This window comes from Mesoplodon bidens (assembly GCF_964165515.1).
Source record: "Mesoplodon bidens genome assembly, chromosome: 7".
Taxonomy (NCBI): Eukaryota; Metazoa; Chordata; class Mammalia; order Artiodactyla; family Ziphiidae; genus Mesoplodon; species Mesoplodon bidens.
Genome location: NC_138164.1, coordinates 55,311,858 through 55,333,658, shown reverse-complemented (window position 1 = coordinate 55,333,658; position 21,801 = coordinate 55,311,858). Strand labels below are relative to the sequence as shown.

General features: G+C 42.7%; 1 protein-coding gene across 1 annotated transcript in view; it reads right to left on the bottom strand.

The window, feature by feature from the left end:
• Positions 1-21,801, bottom strand: part of LOC308620114 (mitogen-activated protein kinase kinase kinase 15-like) — a gene marked incomplete at its 5' end in the record, with an annotated part of 118,246 nt that overhangs the window by 79,368 nt on the left and 17,077 nt on the right. The window contains 3 exon segments of the mRNA XM_081239434.1: positions 12,273-12,379; positions 14,393-14,561; positions 18,253-18,434. Of these exon segments, the coding sequence (XP_081095560.1) occupies positions 12,273-12,379; positions 14,393-14,561; positions 18,253-18,434 (458 nt within the window).

The following is a 21,801-nucleotide window of genomic DNA, read 5'->3' as shown; positions in this document are numbered from 1 at the left end:
GAAAATGCACAGAATTTTGATAGAGATTCTGTAATCTTTTTATATCACACTAGGTAACCTCCCCATTTGAATTAAGAAGTGAAAGGAGAGGATAAATGAAGAAGGAACCGCACTTTTGTTAACAGCCATCTAGCTGCCAGGGGCTGTGCAGGCCACCTGCATGTGGTGTATCTCATTTAATCCACACCATAGGGATCTCCAACCTGGTTTACAGATGAGCAAACTCAGGCTTAAGGAGTTTAATTACCTTGTCAACATCATATTGCTGGTAAGTGATTCAAACATCAAAGCATATGCTCTTTTCACAACCAGAATGACTCCCTATAACGCAGTGGTCTCATGCAAGGCTGATTTTGTTCCTAGGGGACACCTGGCAATGTCTGTAGACACTTCTGGTTGTCACAACTTGGGGGTCGGGTTGCTACTGGCACCTAGGGCGGAAAGACTGGGAGGTTGCTAAACTTCCTACAATATATAAGATGGCCTCCCAAACAGAGAATTACGCAGCTCTAGTTGGCACTAGTGCAAAGTTGAAAAACCTGTTATAAAGTAATCAACTCTGAATTTTACTAAACACTATTCTTTTTCCTACAAATATCTACACTCAAACAAACCTTGTCTCATTCAAAATCATCACCTCAGAGGACCATTACTTATCCCAGCGATGTTTTCATGCTAACAGCACTTTTATTGCTTTATGAAATTTCTTCCTCTAAACTATCTTCCTTGGTGGCAAATCTCTATTTTCCTAGTAGTTTTGATATTTGGAAATGGTCAAAAGTTTTCTCTTAAACTTGGTAAAAATACGGGTAACCAAGCTACACAGTAATAGTCACAGCCTTAGCCACAGCCAAACACCTGCTTCATGCCAGGATTACTCCCTGGAAAGCTTACTGCAAGGTAGATGTTAGTATCCCATTTTACGTATGAGGAAGGTGGCTTCAGGAGATTTAGTGGCTTGACCATGGCCACAAGACTTAAGTATAGGAGCTGGAATTCAAACCCAAGTCTGTTTGCCTTCAAAGCCCACAGTAATGACACTGATTTCCTATATACCGTGTTAGATGACTCTTAAAGCAATTCTGAAGGAAAAAAATCCCCCCCCCAATGATACAATGATATTCTGAATAACGGCAGCATTGTCCAAGGCAAAGCATTGCAGCATGATTAATATGAAGAGAACAAGTTCACCTGTCTGTATAAGTTCAAGTATGCAATACATACACACGTGATTACATTTTGAAATCATGCGTTAACTTAAGTCACCCCTAACGAACTCTCTCCTTCTTTAGCACAAAGCCCTTCCACTGACACACAAATAAGTCAGTAAATGAAGGAAGCACAAAAGAAAGGGAACTGAAGCAGGAATTTGACAGAAAAGGTAGATAACATAGGCTCAAAGAGGCCAGCGGGGAGGAAGGAGGACAGATGGAAGTGGTAAGTTCTTTGGATAAATATGTTTCAAAAGGAAAATATGTATTATTGGCCAGGCCACTGCTCAGAAGATAATAAGATGGTCCACTTCTCATTAAAAAAAAAAAAAGCAACTTGTCTTTTGGTATAAAAAGTATTTATTATGAAAGTGGCTTCAATATTCAGCTATTGTCTGATGCTCTCAACATACATGAAAAAGTAGGACATATAACAGTAATGGCCCTACAATTCCAAGAGGCCCATGGCTTATTTTAGTTGCCCATCGGGCAAACAAAATATAAGCTAAAGCTTTCTGGGAAGAGTTTCATTGATTATGCCATGATATGATTAAATTAGTGTATATAGAGCACTGTGCTAAAATTGGGGAGTTCTGGTCCCAGAACTCTTAATGACCAGCTATTTTATTTTGGGCCTTTGCCTTTCTTTCTTCCCCCTCTCTAAAATAAAAGATTTAGACTACATCAGGGGTCCCCAACCCCCAGGCCGTGGACCGATACCGGTCCGTGGCCTGTTAGGAACGGGGCCGCACAGGAGGTGAGCAGTGGACGAGTGAGTGGAGCTTCATCTCCTGCTCCCCATCACTCCCCATCGCTCACATTACCGCCTGAACCATCCCCCTTCCCCACCGCCTCCCTGGTCCATGGAAAAACTGTCTTCCATGAAACCGGTCCCTGGTGCCAAAAAGGGTGGGGACCGCTGGACTACATGATTCCTTGTAAATTCACAGATTTTGTGGTTCTCCTCACTGCCAGGAAAACAATCACCACAAATATGTATCCTTCTTTTGCAACATGGTTTTAGGTAGCTGAAGGGAAATGAACTATAAAAGTAGGGCTATGTAAACCAGACAAAGACAAGTATCACATTATACTGCTTCTATGTGGAATCTAAAAAAGTGATACAAATGAACTTATTTACAAAACACAAACAGACCCACAGACACAGAAAACTAATTTATGGTTACCACAGGGAAAAGGTGGGGAGGGATAAATTAGGAGTTTGGGATTAACAGATACACAGTACTATATATAAAATAGATAAACAACAAGGACCTACTGAGTAGCACAGGGAACTATACTCAATATTTTATAATAACCCATAGTGGAAAAGAATCTGAAAAAGAATATATATGTATATACATATACATATATACATGTACATGTGTATATATATATATATATATACACACATATATGTGTGTGTGTGTGTATATATATATATATATATATATAAAATCACTTTGCTGTACACCTGAAACTGACACAACATTGTAAACCAACTATATTTCAATTTAAAAAAAATAGAAAAAAAGTAGGGTGATGTCATCACTTTCCTACTCTTTACAAACATGTAATAAAAAATGGCTATTTAGATAAACATATGGTGAGATCACACCGTGAATATAAACAAAAGAAACCCAAAGAAAGGAGGCTGGTGGTTACTGCAGAGACAACAAGCTCTCACCGTCCCTCCACCTGAGCAATGACCTGGCTGGGCAGCCCAGAGGCCAAGGATGAGCTGACTGCTGTAGGTTCTGTAACAAGCCTGCAGACCCTTTGGTGTGGGCTGGATTCAGTAACTTTCATCTAATATTCCCGCCCACACACGTTTCTAGGGCCCACAGAGTATCTTCCTCTCTCCATCACTCCCCTTAACTCACTTACAGAGAGACACATCATATTCCAATAAACGTGTCACACATTCAGTTTCCCTTCCACTTGCTGAGTAATTCAATGAGTTCAATTTTGCCAGGGCTGGCAGTCTGGACCCAAAGATGCAGGGAGGAGAATATGAGTACAGTCCTGCCTTGAGACAGGTGAGTTTTGTTGTTTTTAAACCCAGGACTTTGATTCTGTTATTCTTCTTCCAGGCCATGCCTCTGCCTGCTGCCTGGATCCCTGGTCAGGATCTTCTGGCTGCATTAGCATATCTAATAATATCCTGTCTGTAAAAGTAACAGCAAATAAAAACTGTTCATAAAGGTTCCACGCCATTGGGAGGCAAGCAATTTAACGGCTCAGTGGAAACTTGAAGTAGCTTTGAATGGCCTTCTAAGGCAGTGAAAGGGAAGCTATCGGGCAAAGATGCCAACTCAAGGCAGCTTTCCTAATACAGGGAGCCCTTGCCTAATACACGAAGGGTCAAATCATTCATTCCTGTCAACTTTTAGTAACACTAATGGCCGTCATTTGTTCCACTTCCTAAGAGTTAATGGTCAACTGTAATGCAGGAAAATTCATTATTTGCCCATCACTATATTCCCCTTTACAGAAACACGGTATCTCCATAAACTTTCTCAAAACTGGACCTAATGTGAAATCCTACTGTGACTCTGCTGACAGCTGGCCAAATTATACCTAAAGCAAAGATGTGAAATTCAGGATCAGATTGCATGTATAAATGAAGCAAATATTGCAATTCTACAGAAAATCTCTCGTTGGTTGGAGAAAATGAGGTTCCTGGCACTAAGGAGGCCAGCTTCAATATACATATTTGTGGTGACTGTTCTCCTGGCAGTGAAGAGAACCACCGTCTAATAGGGAGCCATCAGACTAGAAGGAAAAGACCTGTCATCAGAAAGGTGGCTGTCTGGCAAGCAATCCCAGCCATTCTGCTTCCAAATGGGAAACATATATCCTCCAGGAATCACTTCATCCTGCCACACCCGGTTCTCTTAGATACTGATTTTCCATTTCAAAACATGTTTTATTCTTTCATTACTTTGAGTGGATGGTAATCAGATTATTTCATTCTGCTTGACAACCATTACCTCTGCTTGGTCCAGGAAAAGACTTGGTGGTGAGCACTTTAAAAGGCCCTCTTAGTTTTAATTTAATGAACCATTTTTAAAAATAGCACTTAAAGTGTGCCAGGCATTCTTCCAGAAACTTCACCAGTGATAAGTCATTAATCCTTGTTCAGTCAAGGATCGATCAAGTATAATTTAAGTATAAATAAAAGCAGAACCCACTACTCTGAGGGAAGAGAGGTACAAAACTTTTTTTTTCAGGCTTAAGGAAGATGCCCTTCCCAATGTTCCCCGCCTTGGGATGCTGAGTTTAAAGACTGCTGGGGAGAGATAAGGCACATTTTCATAGAGACCATGAAGCCCCTCTGCCAAAAGGAATCCAAATCCCGACTACCACTATTTGCCGGTATCTAGTACAGCAGGACACAAGCACGTGCTATGTACCCAACAGAAATGTGTCCATTTGTGTGCAAAAATCATGCACAAGAATGCTCACAGCAGGACTGTTCTTAGTATCCCCAAACTGGAAAACAACCTACAGGTCTATCAGCAGTAAAATGGATAAATCACTTGTGGCATATCCACACAACGAAATATTCCACAGCAAGGAGAAAGAATGAACTAGTGACACATCCAACAGCATGGACGAATCTCACAAACACAATGCTGAGTGAAGGAAGCCAGACACAAAAGAGTACGTACTGTGTGATTACATTTATACGAAGTTGAAGGACAGGAAAAACTCATCTATGGAGACAGAGGTTACAATATATGAATAATGGCTGCCTATGGAGGGGTGGGGACTACCTGCAAAGGGGCACAAAGGTACTTTCTGGGGGGTGGTGGAAATCTTGTATATTTTGATAGGGGTGTTGTTTACATGTGTGTATCTATTAAAACTCATCAATTTGTATAAAGATCTACACATTTCACTGCCTGTGCATTTTACATACTTTAATATAAAAGAGAGATGTAGCCTCATATGCATTACAAGAATCCTGAAGCCATGGGTTTCCGTGTTGCTGCTGTCGGGCAGGTGTTGTCAGTGGCAGGTCCACAATCTACAGCTTAACCCAGCTGCTGAAGCAAAGAAAAGCCTCTGAGAAATCAGACCCAAAAGTCCTCTAACTCGGGTTACCATCGACCCTCACTATATTCATTCCCTGAGGAAGATGTTGGCCGTGGAAGGTTGATAAGAAGATGTCAGAACTCTTTGGTTCTCAAGCCATGTTTGAATATCCTCCCAGAGTTTTTTGCCATGTGATTCAAACATGACCAATTCCTGGCCCCAGCAGAGGACAGGCCCAGTGGGAAGTGCATTTGGGCGTGATTCTCACCATGTTCACCTAATGCCACCCCTCTTCCTGTATCTTACTGGGGAGGAAGAGTGACTGTAGGACTAAGACATTTAGGCAACTCGGATTTTGTGAAATTGGATGTGTCAGACTCCTAGCTATCCTCCAAATCCACAGTAGCCGAGTTTGAATGGGCACATGGCCACCCAGCTAGCGACTACATTTCCCAGCTTCCCTTACAGCTAGATAGGGATCATGTGACTATGTTCTCACTGATAGAATGTCAGTGGAAGTGGCATGCGCAAATTCTACTTGCTTTAAAGGAAACTGCTTGCCCTGGGCTTCCACTCTTTACCCCTTTCATTAGGCTGGAACACAGAGTAGCAGTGACCTAGCTTCAACTAGAAGAGGACAACACTCCTGGGAATGAAAGAGCTACAAAATGGTCAGAAGCTAGGTCCCTGAACAACTCCTGGGGCAGTACTATGCCACTAGCCTGGCCCACTCACCTCTAGACTGCTATGTAAAAGAGAAATTTCAATCTGATTTAAATCATTGCATTTGGGGGCTCTTTACTACAGCATCTCAGCTGACACCCCTAGCAATAAGCTTTTGAGGCTCATGGTCTCCAAGCAGGAATTTCCAAGTCTCACATACTCTACCTAGCCCAGTAATTTGTGCTCTGAAGTTCAGATTATACTACTACATAAAGACAGCACCCTCTTTCCCCATCATACAACGTTAATCCTGTTGTTAAAACTGCCCCCACCCACCCAGCCTACAAGACACTCTCAGCTCCTTATTTGTGTACACAAGGTCCTTTCACGACACAGTCCCACCCTCCACACTCTGCTCACTGCAGACATTTACTTCACCTACATCTCATGTTCTGGATGTTCCCAGAAGGCAAAATGCACATGAAGAACTATCTGCTCACACTTCTGGCCAAGTGGAATGGCCCTTTCACCACTCCCATCCCACACTCTATCCCGCCCATGAGGCAATTTTTTACTAAATCATAAAAACCCAGCCCCAGGGCTTCCCTGGTGGCACAGTGGTTAAGAGTCCGCCTGCCTATGCAGGGGACACGGGTTCGATCCCTGGCCCGGGAAGATCCCACATGCCGCGGAGCAACTAAGCCTGTGCGCCACAACTACTGAGCATGTGCGCCTAGAGCCCACAAGCCACAACTACTGAAGCCCGTGCGCCCAGAGCCTGTGCTCTGCAACAGGAGAAGCCACCGCAATGAAGAGTGGCCCCCGTTCACTGCAACTAGAGAAAGCCCGTGCACAGCAACGAAGACCCAGCACAGCCAAAAATTTAAAACACCAAATAAATTAATTAATTTAAAAAAACCCAAACCCAGCCCCACCCAGGTGTCCGCTCCTCTGGTGAGATGGGGCTGGGAGATGCTCTCCTCAGCTCCTTGCCTGGGTGGGCAAGTCAGGCTCTAGGGCCAGCAGAAATCATTGTTTGAGGGTCCCAACGAGTTCCCTGGTCAGAGTGCTGCAGTTGAGCAGAGCAGATGCTTGGGACTACTGCTCAGGCACTGCAGAAAGCCTTCTTGGAATCTGACATGTTATCACACTGGGACTGTTGGCCAGCTGCTCCTGACGTGGCCACATGAAGGCTCAGACTGTTCCAGTCTCTGAACTGAAGAGAACCAACACTATTAGCATATCTCTCACCACCAAGAATGCAAGGTATTTCAGTGAAGAGTATCAGGAGGACATCTACAAATCCCAGACCAGCATGTGCAAGTTCTGAGGAACGCTGGAATAACCCAATGTATCTGGGTGACCTTTGGAGAAAGCTGAGACAGAGCTACAACAGGGCAGTGGCTGACACCCAACTCATAGCCCATGTTCTCCAGCCGTGTGGCTGACAGGGTCTTGGTGCTTCAGCCGGCTGTCAGGCCTGAGCCGCTGAGGTGGGAGAGCCGGGTTCAGGACATTGGACCACCAGAGACCTCCTGGCCCCGTGTAATATCAATTGGCAAGAGCTCTCTCAGAGATCTCCGTCTCAACGCTAAGACCCAGCTCCACTCAATGACCAGCAAGCTCCAGTGCTGGACACCCCATGCCAAACAACTAGCAAGACAGGAAAACAACCCCACCCATTAGCAGAGAGGCTGCCTAAAATTATAATAAGTTCACAGACACCCCAAAACACACCACCTGATGTAGTCCTGCCCACCAGAAAGACAAGATCCAACCTCATCCACCAGAACACAGGCACCAGTCCCCTCCACCAGGAAGCCGACACAACCCACTGAACCAACCTTACCCACTGGGGCAGACACCAAAAACAACGGGAACTACGAATCTGCAGCCTGCGAAAAGGAGACCCCAAACACAGTAAGTTACGCAGAACGAGAAGACAGAGAAATACACAGCAGATGAAGGAGCAAGGTAAAAACCCACCAGACCTAACAAATGAAAAGGAAATAGGTAGTCTATCTGAAAAAGAATTCACAGTAATGACAGTAAAGATGATCCAAAATCTTGGAAATAGAATGGAAAAAATCCAAGAAACATCTAACAAGAACCTAGAAGAACTAAAGAGCAAACAAACAATGATGAACAACACAATAAATGAAATTAAAAATTCTCTAGAAGGGATCAATAGCAGAATAACTAAGGCAGAAGAACGGATATGTGACCTGGAAGATAAAATAGTGGAAATACCTACTGCAGAGCAGAATAAAGAGAAAAGAATGAAAAGAATTGAGGACAGTCTCAGAGACCTCTGGGACAACATGAAACTCACCAACATTCGAATTATAGGGGTCCCAGAAGAAGAAAAGAAAAAGAAAGGGTCTGAGAAAATATTTGAAGAGATTATACTTGAAAACTTCCTTAATATGGGAAAGGAAACAGTCAATCAAGTCCAGGAAGCACAGAGAGTCCCATACAGGATAAATTCAAGGAGAAACATGCCAACACACACATTAATCAACTATCAAAAATTAAATGTAGGACTTCCCTGGTGGTGTAGTGGTTAAGAATCTGCCTGCCAATGCAGGGGACACGGGTTCAAGCACTGGTCCAGGAAGATCACACATGCTGTGGAGCAACTAACCCCCATGTGCCACAACTACTGAGCCTGTACTCTAGACCCCGTGAGCCACAACTACTGAGCCAGTGTGCTGCAACTACTGAAGCCTGCGTGCCTAGAGCCCACGCTCCACAACAAGAGAAGCCACAACAATCAGAAGCCTGCGCACAGCAACGAAGTGTAGCCCCCGCTCACCGCAACTAGAGAAAGGCTGCATGCAGCAATGAAGACCCAACGCAGCCAAAAATAAATTTTAAATAATAATAATAATAATTAAATAAAAAGAAAAAATATTAAAAGCAGCAATGGAGGGGCTTCCCTGGTGGGACAGTGGTTGAGAGTCCGCCTGCTGATGCAGGGGACATGGGTTCATGCCCCAGTCCGGGAAGATCCCACATGCCGTGGAGCGGCTGGGCCCGTGAGCCATGGCCGCTGAGCCTGCGTGTCCGGAGCCTGTGCTCCACAACGGGAGAGGCCACAACAGTGAGAGGCCCGCATACTGCAAAAAAAAAAAAAAAAAAAAAAAAAGCAGCAAGGGAAAAGCAACAAATAACATACAAGGGAATCCCCATAATGTTAACAGCTGATCTTTCAGCAGAAACTCTGAAAGCCAGAAGGGAGTGGCAGAACATTCTTAAAGTGATGAAAGGGAAAAACCTACAACCAAGATTCCAACAGCACATTAAAAGGATCATATACCATGATCAAGTGGGGTTTATCCCAGGAATGCAAGGATTCTTCAATATATGCAAATCCATCAATGTGATAAACGATGCTAACAAACTGGAGGAGAAAAACCATATGATCACCTCAATAGATGCAGAAAAAGCTTTTGACAAAATTCAACACCCACATGTGATAAGTCGCTCCAGAAAATAGGCATAGAGGGAACTTACTTCAACATAATAAAGGCCATATATGACAAACCCACAGCCAACATCGTTCTCAATGGTGAAAAACTGAAACCATTTCCACTGAGATCAGGAACAAGACAAGGTTGCCCACTCTCACCACTCTTATTCAACATAGTTTTGGAAGTTTTGGCCACAGCAATCAGAGAAGAAAAAGAAATAAAAGGAATCCAAATCGGAAAAGAAGAAGTAAAACTGTCACTCTTTGCAGATGACATGATATGATACATAGAGAATCCTAAAGATGCTACCAGAAAACTACTAGAGCTAATCAATGAATTTGGTAGACTAGCAGGAAAAAAATTAATGCACAGAAATTTCTTGCATTCTATACACTATACACTAATGATGAAAAATCTGAAATTAAGGAAACACTCCCATTTACCATTGCAAAAAATAAAATACCTAGGAATAAACCTACCTAAGGAGACAAAAGACCTATAGGGAGAAAATTATAAGACAATGATGAAAGAAATTAAAGATGATATAAACAGATGGAGAGATATACCATGTTCTTGGATTGGAATTACCAACATTGTGAAAATGACTTTACTACCCAAAGCAATCTACAGATTCAATGCAATCCCTATCAAACTACCAATGGCATTTTTCACAGAACTAGAACAAAAAATTTCACAATTTATGTGGAAACACAAAAGACCCCGAATAGCCAAAGCAATGTTGAGAAGGAAAACTGGAGCTGGAGGAATATACTATACTACAAAGCTACAGTAATCAAGACAGTATGATACTGGCACAAAAACAGAAATATAGATCAATGGAAGAGGATAGAAAGCCCAGAGATAAACCCACGCACATATATGGTCACCTTATCTTTGACAAAGGAGGCAAGAATATACAATGGAGAAAAGAAAGCCTCTTAAATAAGTGGTGTTGGGAAGACTGGACAGCTACATATAAAAGAATGAAATTAGAACACTTACTAACACCATTCACAAAAATAAACTCAAAACGGATTAAAGGGGGCTTCCCTGGTGGCGCAGTGGTTGAGAGTCCGCCTGCCCATGCAGGGGACGCAGGTTCATGCCCCGGTCCGGGAAGATCCCACATGCCATGGAACGGCTGGGCCGGTGAGCCATGGCCGCTGGGCCTGTGCGTCCGGAGCCTGTGCTGTGCAACGGGAGAGGCCACAGCAGTGAGAGGCCCGCGTACCACAAAAAAAAAAAAAAAAAAAAAAAAAACGGATTAAAGACCTAAATGTAAGACTGGACACTATAAAACTCTTAGAGGAAAATACAGGCAGAACACTCTATGACATAAAGCACAGCAAGATCCTTTTTGACCCAACTCCTAGAAAAATGGAAATAAAAACAAAAATAAACAAATGGGACCTAATGAAACTTCAAAGCTTTCTGCACAGCAAAGGAAACCATAAACAAGACCAAAAGACAACCCTCAGAATGGGAGAAAACATCTGCAAATGAAGCAATGGACAAAGGATTAACCTCCAAAATATACAAGCAGCCCATGCAGCTCAATATCAAAAAAACAAACCACCCAATCCCAAAATGGACAGAAGACCTAAACAGACATTTCTCCAGAGAAGACATACAGATTGCCAACAAACACATGAAAGGATGTTCAACATCACTGATCATTAGAGAAGTGCAAATCAAAACTACAATGAGGTATCACCTCACACGGGTCAGAATGGCCATTATCAAAAAGTCTACAAACAATAAATGCTGGAGAGGGTGTGGAGAAAAGGGAGCCCTCTTGCACTGTTGGTGGGATGTAAACTGATACAGCCACTATGGAGAACAGTATGGAGGTTCCTTAAAAAACTAAAAATAGAACTACCATACGACCCAGCAATCCCACTACTGGGCATATACCCTGAGAAAACCATAATTCAAAAAGAGTCATGTACCACAATGTTCACTGTAGCTCTATTTACAATAGCCAGGATATGGAAGCAACCTAAGCGTCCATCGACAGATGAATGGATAAAGAAGATGTGGCACATATATACAATGGAATATTACTCAGCCATAAAAGGAAATGAAATTGAGTTATTTGTAGTGAGGTGGATGGACCTAGAGTCTGTCACACAGAGTGAAGTAAGTCAAAAAGAGAAAAACAAATACCGTATGCTAACACATATATATGGAATCTAAAAAAAAAAAAAAGGTTCTGAAGAACCTAGGGGCAGGACATGAATAAAGACGCAGATGTGGAGACTGGACCTGAGGACACGGGGAGGGGAAGGGGAAGCTGGGACGAAGTGAGAGAGTGGCATGGATATATATACACTACCAAATGTAAAATAGATAGCTAGTGGGAAGCAGCCGCATAGCACAGGTAGATCAGCTCGGTGCTTTGTGACCACCTAGAGGGGTGGGATAGGGAGGGTGGGAGGGAGACGCAAGAGGGAGGGGATATGGGGATATGTGTGTAACTATGGCTGTTTCACTTTGTTATACAGCAGAAGCTAACACACCACTGTAGTGCAATTATTCTCCAATAAAGATGTTGGGGAAAAAAAAAAAACCCAGCCCCAAAGACCCAGAGAAGCTTCTTTAAAACCCCAAAGCAAAGTGCCTTCCTCCCTCTACTATGCTTTGATATTCATTAATATATTTATAATTCTGAGCTGTAAGTATTTAGTTACATGTGTGATCTCGGAGCTAGAATATATGTTCCAAAGACAAAGTCCCTGGAGGTTAAGATCATGCCATGTCCATTTTCTTAACTTTAGCATTCAGCTCATGATCTGGCTCATCCTCAATGAGGGCTGAATGAAAGAAGGAAACAATTTAACAGCTGGCATGTTTCAAAACTCTATACGCATATTATCACTCTTACCTATTCAGTGCAAACACATAGTGGAATTTAATGTTATGCTGGTCAGCCAAATCACACGTCGGCAGCATTTCCAGTGTTTCTACCAGCTTCACCATTGCATCATAGTCCTGTTGGCAAGAGGTCCCAAGGTGAGAAAGACAGGAAACACAGCTCCTTGAAGGTGTTTTTGAACAGTTATGAACATGAGACCGCCTCAGCATTTAAATAGAAGCCTTTCCCTACAGGCAGCATTTAGTGACATTAAAGCCCTTAAAAGAATAGCAATGAGATTAAAAACAACAAGGTGGATGAGAGAGAAGACAGAGAAAGAATCCCTGCTATCAGAGGTCACAAAAGGACCAGGGAAAGGAAGTTAGATTCAAAGATGATAAAACAAAACAAATGAGCCCAGCAGCCAGGAGAAGCTACCACGTTTTGAGTGTAGGAGAGTTAACACCAGCAGGGCTGTGGGTTAAAATGAACGGGACATAAACATGTAGGAAATCTTAGAGTTATTTGCCACGTAAAGGGGGGGGAAACATGCCAATCCTTCCTTTTTTGTCAGAAACAATCACATTCATCTAAACCAGAATTTCTCAACCTTGGTACTCCTGACATTTAGGGGCTGGATCATTCTTTACGGTGGGGGCTGTGCTGTGTATCGCGGGATGTTAAGCAGCATCCGTGGCCTTGACCCACTAGATGCCAGGAGCACTTCCCCCTCCCTCCTCGAGCTGTGACAACCAAGTATGTCTCCAGATACTGCCACATGTCCCCCGCTTGAGAAGCATAGCTCTAAACTGCATAATTACCCAGGGAGAAATTGCTACCGTGTTTGTCTGAGCTGTGTCCCCTCCGAGCAGGGCCATGTGCTACCCTTTCAGCAGCGCTTACAATCCTTTCGGGCCAACTCGCTGACAGCCAGCCACAGTTAGCAGATGAGGACCTCCCACTGAAATCTCAGGTCTGTTTTGTGGCTTTACACCTCAGTGCTGCTACCCAGGGACAGGGAAGGCAGAGTATTGCAAGAAGCTTCTGGCTCACCCTTGAGCCCGAGAGTCCCACCAATGGAAGGTTATAAAGAGGAGAGATGTGTGAAAGCAAGGGCAGAAGGAAGCCAGCAGCTCAACAGAAGAAAAACTTCAAAAAAAGGTCACTCCCGTTCTCTTGTTCCATGGGGAATAATTTAATCATCGTAATTCCTAATAGCACCTGCTATTAAAATCAATTAGATGCATCTGTTTATCACCAGGGGCACGAGTTCCTTAAGTGGTTGACTCTGTTCTTGGTTCAGGTCATAAACGGAAGCCTCTCTCATTCAGATTTAAAGACCCGTGGCCAACAACCTCCAATATGGCTTTGTAGAATTCTGCAGGTTATGTACATTGCCCTGTGTTCCTCCAAAGGAAAGTAAGGCAAGACATCCTTAGAAATGGCTCCACAGCATTAAACTTGGAGGGAGGAAACGACTGATTTCCTCCATGGTACCATATTCTACAAACCCTGTCTCAAGAACTTTCCAGAAGCCTCTGTCACTTGTCTTAGAATAAACCCCTGCATTCCCTGGGCCCTGGACTTGCCTCTGCTACTCCTGCTCTCCCTTTCACTAATAGATAGTGGTAAACAAAGAAGGAAGTGACAAAGGCCTAAAGGAACTAGCAGAGGAGTTAATAGCAAAGAGGACAGAGCCGGTTGCCTCAGTTTGAATCGTGACTTTGCCAACTGCTGTGTGACCTTAGGCAAGTTACTTAACTTCTCTGAACCTCATGTTCCTCATTTGTAAAATGGAGATAATCCAAGTGTACACCCCATAGGCTTATGAAGAGAATTAAGTGAATTAGGACTTGCAAAGGGCTTGGAACAACGCCTAACACTACGTGCATATAAACTGTTTAGTTCTAATTCCTTTTATTAAGCAGTACTGTTTCTGAGATTTTGCTGGAGTGGCCTTCTGATATGACAAAACCTTCTTCAATACGTCCACCACAACAGATATGCGAGGTGACCTATGACCTAGCCACATCCCTATTTTGTCTGTAAAACAGTTACCTAACCGTACACCTAGTGTAAGAGTACTTCATATGAGAAATTCCTCATGTCAAGGAAGAAGTGTGATAGCCTCAGACAAGCATATTTCATACCTGGATATCACGACAGGACAGCAGTAAATTAATGACGATGTCTGAGGTCAGAACGTCGGTATTGTCCGTGCGGAGCTTGATGCGAGCCAGCTCCTTCGTCAGTGCATCACCCTGGTATTTCCCTCTGGCTCTCCGGATGTCATTTAACAAGGTTTCTTTGTAATAAGCACTGGAGAGGAAAACAAGAAAACCTCCAGTCGCATCCATGTGCATCCAGGACTGTGTTGCCCTTAGCAGCTCAAACAAACTTGGTTCTCGTTGACAGGACTTAGGCTAACACATGGGGGCCTCGCCCAGACCTCAGACTCCCTGCATCAGCAAACAGGAGACACGTCCTATTTGTGAGTGACATTCTGCAAAAACTCACCACTAAACAGTAACAAAGAAATATCAGTTCATTATGACCTTGAAAATATTTTCAAACTTGACCCCATATGTATCTGGATGACCCACAGGACTTGCTACCCACCCCAGCCCATCCCCCTCTCTCTGGTATTTTCAAACACAAAGACGACAAGAAAGTACCTTATTTGAATAGTAATTTCCCCCATGATTAAGAGATTTTCACAAAGCTGAACAAAACTCCAAAGCCATGAAACAGAGTAAAATGAGAACTTCTTTAAAATGTATCTATCAGGTGTCCCAAGCTAGTAATCACAAAGCTTTCTGCAGCTGGTCGAGAGCCAGAACCTGGATGTGTCCACGAGCAATCCAAGAAGTTGTGCCTGGACGCTTACGGGCAACCTCGGCTTTTTACCCCATACTCCCCTTGTCATTTTTGACAGCCAGAGTGCTTTTCTTTTCTTTTTTTTTTTTCTTTTTTTGCGGTGTGTGAGCCTCTCACTGTTGTGGCCTCTCCCGCTGCGGAGGCTCAGCAGCCATGGCTCACGGGCCCAGCCGCTCCGGGGCATGTGGGATCCTCCGGGACCGGGGCACGAACCCGTGTCCCGTGCATCGGCAGGTGGACTCTCAACCACTGCACCACCAGGGAAGCCCCAGATTGCTTTTCTGTAAGCAAATATAAGACATAAAACTTCCTTCATGTGGGTGTCTAGATAATAATAGGGATGTATGACAACATTTCGAGCAGTTTAAATCCACACTGGAATGTCTCATCATAGCCCCTCAAAGAACCAATGCTAGTATCTGGTATTTGGTTTAAAATCTTTAAAAATGACCGAATTTGGTATACAGAGGCCAACTTACAATGACCATAGATTGACTTAAGTATGTTGTCTACGCTCCAAGTAATTTTTTTTTTATGGAGACTGGGCATTGCCAAGCTGTAATACTGTCAACCCATTAAGCAGCTCAAATGTTTTAACTGTAGACAGTAAAATTAGGCTGTTTATTAAAAAGAATAGGTTCAGTAAGTAAACTCTTCAGAGAATGAAAAACAACACCTAAGAATAACAAATGTCACTTTTAATAGTTATAAAACTATGTCAAAAAAAGTGTTTACTGTACACAGCCTGGTCCAATGCTTATAATAAGATCTCAATGAACATTTCAGGAATTAAGTGATGTCCCACAGAAAGTGCTCTGATAAAATTATCAGTGCATTGTTTTAATTTTTATTTCCTTGTTTGTCTATTGCTTATTACCCCAATGATGAGCAAATTAGCAGATTCTACTAATGTTTAAAATTCTATGATTAATCAAATGAGTCATTAAGTTGGGTGACAGCCATTGTCCATTTGCTGGACTATAAAGGCATCAAAGCTATTAAAGTATTATTAGTTCAGCCTGACAAGTAAAAAATTTATACTTTAGTTTAGACTTGTTTTCAAGGGTAATTCTGAAAAATAGTTTTAATAAACTAAGAAACCTAATAAGAATGGTAACTTGTAAGTAAATGAACAAAACACTGAATTAATTATGGCTTGGAGACATCATATATGTAATAAACATGCAGCCATTTCTGCCTCTGGTAACCAGGGAAGATGTTGCTAATCAATGTGGACTTAGAAATAGCTTCAGGGACTTCCCTGGTGGTGCAGTGGTTAAGAATCCACCTGCCAATGCAGGGGACACGGGTTCGAGCCCTGGTCTTGGAAGATCCCACATGCCACGGAGCAACTAAGCCTGCCCGCCACAACTACTGAGCCCACGCACCACAACTACTGAAGCCTGTGTGCCTAGAGCCCGTGCTCCACAACAAGAGAAGCCACTGCAATGAGAAGCCCGCACACCACAATGAAGAGTAGCCCCCGCTCGCCGTGACAAGAGAAAGCCCGTGCACAGCAACAAAGACCCAATGCAGCCGAAAATAAATAAATAAATAAAAATTTTAAAAGATTAAAAAAAAAAAGAAATAGCTTCAAACCCCTTTTCCGCACAGGGCTCTGGGTAGCCTTCATCAATCTATCAAAGTTGGCACTTGAGCTGAAAATTTATCTGCCATCCCTGTTACAGATGTTTTAAACCATAAGCCCCATTTACCCTCTCATTAACCCTTGCCAGGTATCCGGTAGTTCAAGGAGTGGAATCAACTAACAGGTATTTCAAGTTCTCTGAAATTAAACCAAATCAAACGAGTTGTTTTCCTACTGAAACATACATGAAGTGAATGAGAAACAAACTTGAATCTACTTCTTGCAAAGACCTTGCTCATCTAGCAGACTCAAGCTAGCCTACTTGCTTGTCAGACCTGAAAACATGATACTGAGAGAGTTCTCTCCCTGAGCTTCACTAAAATGTTCACTGTGCAATAAGACAATAGTTAGCAAGGGGGGACTGAAAGAGGCTTTCCAGGGATGTGCTGCAAAAGGTCTCCCATTTGCTTTCTATGTTGGCATGTGGTCACATATGTCTGGGTTTCCAGTCTTCTTTTCCCATTACAATCTGTAGCAGAAACTGTGTCCAGAGAAGAGGTGACAGGATAGAAAAAGAGAACAGACTGTTAACAAGTGTGCACCTCACACCAACCCTACAGTAGTAACGCTCCACAGTTCGGGGAGTCACAATGCAAGCCACAGGGACGTGTGGTCCCTTACATCTCATTTTAAGTCAGTTCTGCCAGTGCTTCGGATTTTCATTTGTTTTGGAAGGACAAATCCTTCTTGAGACGTAACTTTCAGGAATAAATTCTTTAAATTGGCCGCAGGCAAGAAAAAAAACCCAAAACTGGATCCTTTGGTTTAGAAGAAGAATTTCTCTGCCTTCAAGTTTTAGAACAGGGATGTTTTAAGGACTGGTTTCTTGAGCACTGAGGCTCAAAGAGGTGAGCTAACTGTTCCAAGGCTACACTGTGAAGAATCGCCTGAGCTAGGATTCAAACCCAAACCTGTCAACTCTTGAATCACTACTCCACACCTTCTCTGACATAAATCTACCAAGAACACGTCACAGGACACGCCGAGGTCAGGATGGCTTCAGCTTGACTAAGTACATCCCGACTTTTACAGCACAAGGACTTATGGTTGGAATGACTTTGCTGACGCATTTTAACAACCTTAACAGCTGATTGGTAGTAGGGAGGAAATCACATTCAGAAATGACCTTGAAACACAGAATCTCAGAGTTGAAAGAGCATGAAAGAAAATCAGTGACTTAAGTTCCTTATTTTCTAGATGAGAAAACAGCTACAGAAAAGTTATTTGTCAAGGTCACACAGGGAGTTGGAGCCAAACACAAGCTCAACCCTGACCTCAACTCCAGTTTTATTCTCTTTCGGTTACACCTCAACGGCCCAACTTAGTGAGCCAGTAAGGAACACTGGATTCCAGGATGACTTCAAAATAATTGGTCGGGGTTCCCCACTCTCTGGGCACTAAGGTCTCTTGAAGTTACGTCACCTCCATGGATGTGAAAGGGAAATTCTGGCAAAGCTCCCCGCGTTGACGGTTGATGGGAATTACCATGAGGTCACATGGATATCCTTGAGGAGGCTAGTAAACCTGTCCACCAGGGGCACACACAGCGGACCCAGGATGGTGTCCCAGTTGGGCTGCATGTACTCCGAGGCACGTCTCTGGGCGTCACTCTCGCAGCAAAAATAATCAGCGCATGGTGTCATGATGTACGGGATGAAATAATTCCACTAGATGCCTGGGAAAAAGAAACAAAAATGTTTCACGAAATAATTGATGCAGAAGCACAGCTGTGGACTTGGGAAGGTGGAACCTTGGTGGGACACGAAAGGAGAAAATGACGATGAACAACTTGCACAATACGACTATGAATCTATCATACGCAAAACAGGAAACCACTCAATTTCACAAGCTCTAACACGTGGACATAAGACAAAAATTTGGTTTCAAACGCTGAACTGATCTGTATATGTTTCTGAACTTCATCAGCAAAGATTTTAGGGTTTTAAGTCTCAGAAATTACATCATTTCATTACATATCCCCCCAAATCAGAGGGAACTTCAGCCCAATGATAACCAAGGATTACAATGTAAAGGCTTATTTTCTTTCTTTCAGCATAGGTGGAAAAGCCTTGTTATTTGATAATTTAACCACAGGTGAACTATTTATAAACTCTGTTGAGTAAAAACTGTTTTGCAGGAAGCAGATATTAATAAATATGATTAGTTTCAGAGATGTTTTGAAAAAAGGATCTGTTTAAAATTTTTTATATTGTCAAACAATACTCAAGTAAAACAGTATCTTTTTTCTATGGAATAATCATGACTCACAGTCAAATTGTAATCCTTTGTAAAGCATAAACACCACCTTTAAATAGCATTAAGCCCATGCTCAGTTTTTAGCATATTTAGAGGACTAAAATATGTTTTTATATGACATTCTTCTATCATAGTCAATCTTTTGTCTATACTGTCATAAAAAGCAACTAGGTTAAAATTTCAGACTCTCTAATTCCTTCATCTTCACTAAGTTTTAAAGAACTTACATGATGCCAGAAATAATTCATCCGACTTCTTCCCTTTAATTTTTTAAACTAAGGGAGTTATCTAGGAATTTTGGCATAATGCAAACATAACCTTGGGAAGTACACTTTCACCAAGAATGAGAAGTCAAAGAAGCAACACAGTTTCATCTAAATTAAAAAGAAATTCATTCATCACAGAGACAACTGTCAGAATGCTACAATCTCAGATCAAACAGAAGTCTTGGGAAAACTTTCCACATTGGGGAACTAGCTTAGAACAAATATGTGACAGACATTTTAAAGTTTTCCTTTTGAATAAGATTTGCTTACACAAGGACAGGTGGCATTCTTAATTCTATCTAAATTCAAAATACAAATAATTGTCCTGCAATTCTCTCCCTCTTTTGTATTTTCTAGGGCATCTGTAGCCCTGTCACGATATGTCTTTAGGCCCTAAAATAATTCGTTAAGCAAAAATGACTAGTGATGCCCCACTCAACCATATTTGAGACTGTCAGCAAACTTTTTCTGTCAAAGGCCAGATGGTAAATATTTCTGGTTTTGTGGGCCATATAATTTCTACTGCAACTACTCGACTCTGCTGTTACAGCATGAAAGCAGCTGCAGACAACATGTAAACACACAAGCATGGCTGTGTCCCAGTAAAACTTTATTTATGGGCACAAATTTGAATTTCATATTTTCACATGTCCTGAAGTATTCTTCATCTTCTGATTTTTTTCCAAGCATTTAAAACTGTAAAACCCAATGGGAGCTCACAGGTCATACCAAAACAGGTGGTGGGCCAACCCTTGTCTAACACTAAGCTTCCTGATGTTTCATGATTCCTGGTAATAGGTTTGATGAGAGTACTTACCCTGCTGCAAAACAGCAGCTGGATACTGTCCCTGTGGACACTAGATATTGGGGTTAAACACCTCAAACTACAAATGTCAGTCTGTTACAAAGAGAAGTAGCAAAATTTTTGGTGTGCTGGTGATAACTGGGGAATAGGAGGAACAAAGACCCTTCCCCCTCTAGTAATATCTTCAAATTCTCAAAGACAGGTTCAAATTGCCCAGCAAAGTAAGGTTTTGGTAGGTTAGAGATGAATTTCTCCATCATCTATAACAAGAAAGCCATGTTGCTAAAGTTAATTAAATTAAATGCCATTTATACACTCAGAAGTTAAACTGCTTGCTCTTCTACCTGAAAATGGTCGAGTTTATGGTAAAAGATTTCCCAGTTCAGACTAAGAGGGAGAAAAGAGCTGTGTGAATCAGTGAAGTCCAGAAGGTAAAAAAAAAAAAAAAAAAAAAAAAAAAATCCTTGAAGAAATAGAATTTGCTATTTTCAAAAAGTTAGAGCTAGGCTGGAGGTGTGTGGAGCTCCTCAGATCCCCTCCCCAGAAAAACATAACTCGTAACAAATATTTTTTAAAAACCATTTAAAGTCTCTATAAGTTGTCTTAAGAACATACAGCAAATGGAGAAACCTTTACTCGAGAAAATTGATTAAATCTTGATAAAAAGACTGAGACTCTAGTATTTGAGCTATAACCAGCTCTTCCCCTACCCTCGAGCCCAGAGTGACAATTCTACTCTGGATGGGCATAGCCAAGAAGATGGGACCCCCTCCCACCCTCAGCTTCAAGTCTAGGGTGGCAGTTTCTCCCTGAGCAGGCTAAGCCACCAGCATCCTCATTCCCCACAGCCCTGTCCCGTAGAAGCTCTATTCCAGGCAAGCATGGTCAAGAGGACCAGGGCTCCATTTCTCCACCACGTTCCCACTTGTATGGCAGAAGCTCTATCTTAGATGAAATAGGCCAAGAATACTGGGCCCTGATCATCTATGTCCCAGCTCACATAGGGCAAAGGTTCCATGCCAAGAGAGGCAAGCTGAGAAGATCAGGGACTGCTACCCTTGACCAGCACCCCGCTCATAGCAGAGTATCACTCTGAGAGAGGCAGGCTGCTACCCCCAACTCCCCAGCTCTGGAGGGGTGGTGCAGAGGCTCTGCCTAGGGTAGAGGCATGCTATAAGAACAGAGAGCTTTGCAGCTCTCCCTAAGGGGACTGACTTTATGTGAAACATAGCATGGAGAAGTTCAAACCTACAGGCACTGTCAAAGACAATGGAGATTTTTATGGTAAGAAATTAAGAGGAGGTTGGTAGCTCCATGATAGCAATGGGTGAAAGGTAGACAAGCTAGAAGTTTAACAAAGAGAAGCAGGGGAAGAGAGAGTTATGAAAGGCTTCCTGTGGTCAGAGTGAACCTTAAAGACCAGCTTTAAAAACTACCCCTGCAGGGCCTCCCTGGTGGCGCAGTGGTTGAGAGTCCGCCTGCCGATGCAGGGGATACGGGTTCGTGCCCCGGTCCGGGAGGATCCCATATGCCGCGGAGCGGCTGGGCCCATGAGCCATGGCCGCTGAGCCTGCGCATCCGGAGCCTGTGCTCCGCAACGGGAGAGGCCACAACAGTGAGAGGCCCGCATACCGCAAAAAAAAAAAAAAAAAAAAAAACTACCCCTGCAAAGAAGCCCAATGTTAATGATATTAGACTGTGCAACAT